General features: G+C 57.0%; 1 protein-coding gene across 1 annotated transcript; it reads right to left on the bottom strand.

The window, feature by feature from the left end:
- Window positions 1-7,124: 7,124 nt before the first annotated feature.
- On the bottom strand, window positions 7,125-8,235 carry Ly6l (lymphocyte antigen 6 family member L). Its single transcript, XM_090338752.1, has 2 exons — window positions 7,974-8,235; window positions 7,125-7,351 (listed from the first exon to the last, which is right to left on the bottom strand). The coding sequence occupies exons 1-2, from the start codon at window positions 8,233-8,235 to the stop codon at window positions 7,125-7,127; spliced, it is 489 nt and encodes a 162-aa protein (XP_090194878.1).

Genomic DNA, 8,235 nt, shown 5'->3' with positions numbered 1-8,235 from the left:
AGGTTAAATGAGAAGCTATCGACACAGCCCAAAATCATAGGAGCTACTTCCTTGTGAACACAATTGTGTGGTCCAAGGTCATTGACCCCCACAGTCCGTCCCCAACAGAGAAGGAAGCGTGCGTGTGCATGTGTGAGTGTGTGCATGCGTGTGCATGTGTGGGTGTGTGCGTGCGTGTGCATGTGTGGGTGTGCGTGCGTGTGCATGTGTGGGTGGGTGCGTGCGTGTGGGGGGGTTGTGCTTGACATGGCCACGGCTGACAGGCCCGAAACCCATCTCCCGTGACATGCAGCCAAGCGCTGGCTGTGGCCCCACCGTGGTGGGATTCCAGCTGACGGAAGAACTGTGGTCAGAGAGGCTGTGAAAATCTTTTCACCGGGCTGGAGTGGCTGAGACACTGGGAGACCTGTCCTGAGTGGACTGCAGGGCTGGGCTTCGCCCTGCAGTGGCCCTGGGGACAGGCAGGACACTGGCCCAGCTGTGGCTCAAGGAGCAGGAGCGGCCGCCTGAGGGCAGCTGAGATTCTGGGGTTCTGCGTCAGCCCGAGCCTGAAACCAGTGGAGGCCATAGCTCCCGTAGCCCAAACTACAGCCGGCCCAGAGCACCCGACCCTGAGGCCTGCCACCCCAGGCCTGAGGCCACAGCTGCAGAATCGAGGATGTGGGCACCGGGGAAGCCTAGAGAGGAAAGGTTTGCTTAGGAGCAGGGGTGGAGTGTGACCACGCAGTGGGCTGGGGCTTCCAGGGGGGGTGCTGGGAAGTTCACCGTGGTGAACCTACACTTTGAAACAGGGGAAATGATAGCTCGCAGGTGGTTTCTTTTGCTACACTATTACCTTTGAAAGGGGCACTTTGTTCTTTATACTTTGAAACAAGGAAGGTGAGAAAGTATGTGAGATCCAGTCATAGAATCGCAAAAATGTTGCGCCCAGATTTCGTGGAGAGACTCTGCCTTGCTTACGCAGAGATGGAAGCAGAACCCCAGCCCGGCTGCGCAGCAGGCGAGCGAGCGCCAGGCCGTCTGCAGCCTGGGCCCCTGGCCCTGTTTCGGGGTTGCCTGCTCTGTCCACTCCTTCCTTGTGGAGGTGCTGCCGGTTCTTCCTTGATTTCAAGGTGGCCGCAAGGCTTAGAGAAAGGACTGCACAAAAATGCAGCCAGGCACTGTTGGGAGCCAGAGTGGAATCAAACTGTGCCTTGACTTGCATCAGACAATGGCTTTATTGTCTTATTGCTTTCTGGCCCTATTCTATGTAAATGACCTGAGAATTACCATATGAATGTAACACCTGGAGGTTCCCTGGGAGAGGAGGAGGGAAGAAGGGGGAGTGGAAAATAAACGCGGCAGTCTCGGCAGTCTTTGCCTGGACTGCGGACATCCCGGACCCGGTGTGTCTGTCTCTCTTCTATTTCTTCCTAGTCCTTGCCCCCGATTTCAGGAACCCCAATCTGCGAACCCTGGTTTGCTGCCGGTTGGCCCCGGCAAGGCACCATTGCTACTCAGGAGGCTGAGATCTGAGGATCTTTGTTCAAAGCCAGCCCCGGCACTAAAGAATGTGAGACTCTTATTTCCCATGAACCACCAGAAAACAGGAAGTGGGGCTGTGGCTCAAGGGGTAGGACGGAGTTCAAGGCCCATGACCCACCAAAAAAAAAGAGGGACCGAGTTGCCAAACCTTCCCAGCTTTCAGTCACCTCTGGACCCCTAGCTCCGTGCTTCCTCTGTGCCTGTTTCACGCTCCAACTCCCTCATGTTGGCTGGCACCCTGGAGACCTCCTCCCGGGGACCCGAGAGCGCCCAGGAGTGTCCTTCCCGGCCTTTCTCTTGCCGGGGTGACTGGAGGAGAAGAAATGACCAGAATTCTCCAGCTCCCTGCCTTCGGATGAGTCCTGGAGACCTCACTCCATGCTTCCATTCAGGCGAGGCTAGTGTACACGGTCCCGTGTGGGCAAAGCGTGTGGGCAGAGGGGAGGGGGTGTGGGCTCGAGTTCCCCACCTGGACCAGGGCTGGCCTGGCCCCACACCCGGGCCCCCTCTCAGCAGGAGCTGCAGCAGTGTGGGGGGGGTGGCTTGTCCCATGACAGAAGCCCAGGCCACCCCAGAGCCGCTGGGGGGCTGGGGCTGCAGAGCTCTGTGGGGGATGAGGCATTCTTAGCAGGACCCTGGGGGCTCCGGGTCACCCAGAGCGGACCCCCTTTTCTCCCTGGAACACTTGGCATCGCTTCTCCAACCTCCTCTGAGTCTGCAGCCCTGTTTCCAGGTCGACCCTCCCCTCCCCCCCCCCCCCCCCCCCGCTGCCCTGTAGTCATTTCCTGCTGACTGGATGGACCTGGACGGATCAGGGGTGAGGGAGGGAGGAAGGGAGGGTGATGAGAGATGACGTGCCGGCCACGGGCCATGGGCCCCTCCATCTTCACACTCGTCCCCGCTGTGAAGCAGCTGGGCACCTGCCCTGCCTGACCCACTGCCCTCCGCAGGCTCCGGGTGAACCATCGTGGCCTTGTGTCACGCAGTGTGTGGCGGGCACCTCCGGTGAGGGCATGGTGCCGGCCTGAGTCAATCCTCCGCAGCAGAGAGGCCACACACAGACTGGGTCACTGGCATCTCCCCACGGCTCAGGCTGCTGTCCTCCGGTGTTCTGGGGGCCAGCTGGGACCTTTGCTGGGCTCCCTGGGGACCCAGAGCTCCATCTGTACCCCCCTCCCACCTGGCTGGCCCAGAGGGGGTGGAGGACCGCTCTCCATGCGTTGTCCTGCCTCAGTTTCCCAAGGAAAGCCCGGCAATGGCTCTGCCCTCAATGTTGGGCCAAGGACAGAGGCATCACTGTCACTCAGACTTGCCAGGCTCAGAAAGAAGGAGATGGGGTCTCCAGTGGGTCTGGGCCTCTCCCACCAGGGACATCACCTAGCCTAGATGGCAGGGGGGGGGGCAGAGTGAGCAGCACCATGGTTGATTGGTAGAGGGCTTGGTGGAGGGGAGGCAGGGAGGGCGTGCTCAGGGCTGGGCGTGGTGGCCTCCTGGCACGAGGGTCTCTCTCCACATGGGGACTGGACCTGGCTGGGCCCAGACGCAGGGAATGTAAGAGGGCTTCCTTCCCTCTCAGAGCAGGGAACGTGACGGGGCTTCCTTCCCTCTCAGAGCGGCCGGTGCAACGAGACTCTGGCTCCGCAGGCGGGCAGCCAGACCCTGGTTTGGCTCATGACTCAGGGCCCCGGCTGTGCAGCGGCCTCTGTGCCCTGAAGCAGGGACAGAGGTGACAATGTGTTCCATCAGGCGCTCACCTCTGAGGGAGGGAACAGCTCACACAAGCCCCGGGCACACAGGCGTCCGGGAGGAGCCTTCACCAAGGCCTCCCTTCCACGGTGCCTCACTCTCCCCTGAGCTTCAGATTCCATCACCTCTCAACAGGGCAACTTCCCAGGCTTCCTTTCGATTCCTTCTAAATAAATACAGATACTTGTGTATGTATGTTTGCATAGTTTACATATATAATACACAATGAAGACGTAGATCAACTTGAACGATAAAGCAGAGCTTAAAATGTGACTTTTACACTGTGTTGATCAAATATGTGGCTATTTGAAGTCGTGGAGAGATCCCTTCTGTGCGACAGTTGGGTGACGAGACGTCTGAGCTTCAGTCCGTGGTTAGTGTGGACTCCAAACCCACGCAGCCCAGCTGCATTTGCAGTTTCTATTGATGATTGAGGCGTCAACTCTACTGAGAGGTGTGACTTCCACGCAGTAAAACGCACCCACCTCAGAGGGCAGGAAGTTCTGACATGACCTGTCCTGTGTTCACTCCACCTGGCCCCCAAGTACCTGGGCCCCCGGCAGCCTTGGTCTGTGTTTATTGTCTGGGCCTCTAGTGGGCTCTGTAATATTTTGCTTTCTGATTTCATCAAATCACACTTTTTTTTTTGGTGTGGGGGGGAGAGGGTTGTATTGCTTTATGGTTCGTTTCCTTTGGGTTTTATTAAGTTTTTATTTTTCTCTTGGTACCAAATCTAACAAAGGGTTTCTTAATTTTCAGCCTCTCTGTGTCTGTTTTGTTTTAAATCTGTGCATTTCCTCAACCAGCTACCACTTCGGTTTAAAATGAAGGCTTGTGTTGCTTCTCATTACCCTTCTGGGCAAGAGGAAGTCTAAGAACTCATCTCCTCAGTAGCTGATGAGCTAATTGCTGTGGTGGAGAGGCCTGGGGCTGGGCTACCGGGCTGAGCTCTGGAGAATGGAGACTGAGAGGGAGGCCCCAGACCTTGGTTTTCTCTTTTTGTCCATCATGGGGTTTAAACTCAGGGCCTGGCCACTGTCCCTGAGCCTTTCTGCTCAAGGCTATCCCTCTACTACTCTGAGCCACAGCACCGTTCCCGCTTTTCTAGGGGTACACTGGAGATAGGAGTCGCATGAACTTTCGTGATCAGACTCCTTCAAACAGACCCTCAGAGCTTAGCCCCTGAGTAGCTAGGACTGCAGGTCTGAGCGGCTGCAGTCCAGCTCTGCCCTGCAGATTGTGTTTGCATCCTGACCCGTCTCACTCTTAGTTCTGTGCCACAGACAGGGCAGTCTGGGAGCATGCAGTGCCACCAGCTCTCCACTGAGGTCACCGAGTCCTTCCTGTGTCCCCAACATGCAAACCAGCAGCTTCTGCGAGTCCTCCTGAGTTTGGTAAGTTGTGTTTTTATAGGGAGTCTGAAAAAAATATTCTTTCTTTTTTCTTTTTTTTTTTTTTGCCAGTCCTGGGCTTGAGCTCAGGGCCTGAGCACTGTCCTTGGACTTTCTCAAGGCTAGAGCTCTACCACTTGAGCCTCAGCACCACTTCCAGCTTTTTTCTATGTATGTGGTACCGAGGAATCGAACCTGGGTCTTCATGTATGCTATGCAAGCACTTTAACCACTAGGCCAAACTCCCGGCCCCTGAAAAAAATATTCTTGTTCAGCCTTGGACTCAGGAGGAGGAGGAGCAGTGGCAATTCAGAGATTTCAGGAATGGAGAAGGAATGAGAGCTGCTTCACCAAGGGCCTTCTGTGGAGACAGTCATTCCAGTGAGGAGCCTGATAGCAGAAGGATGGTGGCTTAAGGCCAATCCTGGAAGAAGAGTTCACGAGACTCTACCTTGAAAATAACCAGAAAAACCAACAACCACCAAAAAAGCAGGACTGGACTGGTAGAGGGACATATCTTACAGGTTGTAAGGCTCTGAGTTCAGCCATCAGAACCTCAGACTCCCCACAAAAATGTTAGGTGGCAAGAAAAATGAATCATAAAATCAAATGCCTACAAAGTCAGTGGGAGAAAAAAAGGCAGGGAATGATCCGGCCTGGACCTAGGGTTAGAGGGCATCCTTGGTGCAGGTGTGAGGCTGAGCTTCCTCGCAGCAAATGTGAAAGTGAACCAGTTCACACATCTTAGTGTTAAAAAGGTGTGGAGGGGCCAGGAGCGTGGCCTAGTGATAGAGGGCTTGCCTAGCATGCACAAAGCCCTGGGCTGGATTCCTCAGTACCACATACACAGAAAAGGCCGGAAGTGGAGCTGCGGCTCAAGTGGTAGAGCGCTCGCCTTGAGAAGGCCCTGAGTGAAATCCCAGGACTGGGGGGCAGGAGAAGCAGTGGAACAAGGATGCAAGGTCAATAATAAGTCAATACCATCAGCATTCATATAGGTCAGAAACACACCAGGGGAACCTGAAATCTAAAAATCCTAACATTTATAACAGCATCTCCTAAAAAAAAGAAATTAGGTCTAAACTTAACAACTGATATTCATGTGAAAACCGATGAAATTCGAATTAAAGAAACTCCGCCAAGTTTAGAAGATTGAATATACCCTACCATGACTTGTTTTATGACTCGCGGCGAGGAGGCGTGCAGTGTTGAATCTGGTCACTTTAATGCCAACTGCACGCGCAGAAAAAGTAGAAAGGTTTCCAGCTCCAATCCCAGCTACTCAGGAGGCTGAGATCTAAGGATCATGGCTCGAAGCCAGCCTGGACAGGAAAGCCCATGAGGCTCCTATCTCCAACTAACACAGAAGAGGACATGTGGCTCAAGTGGTAGAGCACTAACCTCGAGCACCAAAGCACAGACGCAGTGCTCAGACCCTAAGTTCAAGCCCCAGGGTTCACACACACACATATACACACACACACAAATACACCATCTTAAAATCATCTTTTTGGTGAACTCTGTATCATAATGTCATGCATTTTACCTTTTTTTTTTTTGTCTGTCGTGGGACTTGAACTCTGGGCCTGGCACTGTCCCTGAGCTCTTCAGCTCATGGCTACCGCCCTGCACTCTGAGCCCCAGCGCCACCTCCAGGGTCACACATTTTATCACACTGTTCCAAGCCAGCAGGGGAATGTCAGCAGGATGAGTTGCATGTCGTGGTTTCTGCAAGACTATGAGGCCTGGGAAAGGAGGGCGTTTGGGGGAGGTCAGGGAGTGGGCGGTGGGCCTCGCATTGTGACTCCAGCTTGGTCCTCCCCAGTCCTCCTGTGTGAGCTCGGCAGGGCCTCCTGCTCACCATTCCCAGGCCAGAAGCCCAGCCAAGTCCACGAGGCCTCACTTCCTGAAGAAAACCTTCCACCAAACACAAGCCAGGAACTGAGCACCGCCAGCCCCCGCCTCGGGCCTGTGTGGCACTGCTGCCCTCCCTTCTCCCCATCGAAGGTGGCCAGCTAGGACCCGGATCAGAGCCTGGCAAACGCTGTTCCCTGGGGCCACACACAGGCTGCAGGGACAGCCAGTCCCCTGTTCACAGAGTCACAGAGGCCTCGCCCAGTGTGTGTGTGTGTGTGTGTGTGTGTGTGTGGAGAGGAGGGGGGCCTGTGAGGCTGGGCAGAGGGAGCTGCTTCTGTTTGAGCAGTGTGGGTCCTGGCCCGGCCCCATGGGAGCCCCTGCAGTGCTCCCTTGCCCAGGTACCTTGTGTGGAGGGGACAGACGTGGGAGGTGGAGCAGGGTTAGGGTCTGGCTGCAGCTGTGGAGATTCCAGACCCTTCCCGCCGCTGGGCCTCCTGGTCAGCTCCCATGGGACAGAGCGCGGGGCATCCTGGTGGGAACAGAGGTGGCACGGCGGTGGAGTGGGCAGGATGCGCCCTGGGACAGAGAGCCACAGTCCAAGGGTCTTTACAGCAGGGTCCAGATGACGCCCAGGGCCACGGGCAGCAGGAGCCCCCCTGGCAGGGCCCAGAGCCCCCCCAGGGCAGCGGGTGCCACGTTGCAGAGCGGCCAGGAGCAGCAGCGTCGGGTGATTCTCGCCTGCAGGCCGGGCACCGGCGACCACTCAAACACACTGTTGGAGTTGGGGCACCGCAGGGCGCAGCGCTTACTCAGGATAATTCCCCTCTTTGATTCTGCGGAAGACAGGGGACAGCAGCTGCACCCCAGTCCCAGGTGAGAGGGCAGAGGTGCCACGGGCTTTTCCTTCTGGGCAGCTGGGCCTGGCCGCCAAGGAGCACTGCTAACACCTCCGTCTCTTCTCAGGGGAGAGCGTTGGGAGGGAGGCAGCCAGAGGCCACCGGGGGCCTGGGTCACCCACCTGTGGCTTCCACCTGCCTCGAAGGCACCGGAGGAGGGCCACCACGCCACAGAGGCCCTGAGAGGAGCCTGCGTGACAGGAGCCTGGCCTTGGATCCTTGCCAGGGAAAGAGGAAGCTGAAGTCAGCCTGCATTTCACCAGTGCATCTCTTAAGTGAATCCTGCTCCAGCCAGCCCTGGGACCTGGGGCCCCGGGAGGAGGCTGCGTGCGGGGCGGGCATGGCCGCGGGCTGGGCATGGCCCCGGGAACTCTCCAGGCCAGCACTGCCAGCCACATGCACTCCCGCAGCTCCCCGTCTACACGACGCCTGGTGCTGCTCCCACGGGGCGAGGGCTAGCCTGCTCTTCACCATTCTCTCCAGGCCCTCCCCTACCGCCACCCTGCAGTTCTGCACCTCGCAGGCCACAGGACCTGGCAGGGGCCTGCAGTGGACTCACGGGTGAAGATGACCACCTTGTGGGAAATGCAGACTTGCTGGCCCTGGCGGCACTTGGTGGGGAGGCACTGGCTCTTGCTTCTGGCTTTGAAGCATTGGAAGCAGCTCAGGTTCCCATCCTGGAAGACTGTAGGTGGCACCTGGTGGACGGCATGCTGGACCAGCTGGCTGGGTGCCTCTGCCCGCTCCTTGCCTGGCATCTCCCTGCCCACCAGCTCTGCGGACACCAGAGACATCCAGATGGCCAGCGTCAGCTCCTCCAT

This window comes from Megascapheus bottae, chromosome 9, assembly GCF_031878675.1.
Source record: "Megascapheus bottae isolate mThoBot1 chromosome 9, mThoBot2.hap1, whole genome shotgun sequence".
NCBI classification, from domain to species: Eukaryota; Metazoa; Chordata; class Mammalia; order Rodentia; family Geomyidae; genus Megascapheus; species Megascapheus bottae.
This window is presented reverse-complemented; position numbering and strand designations above follow the sequence as displayed.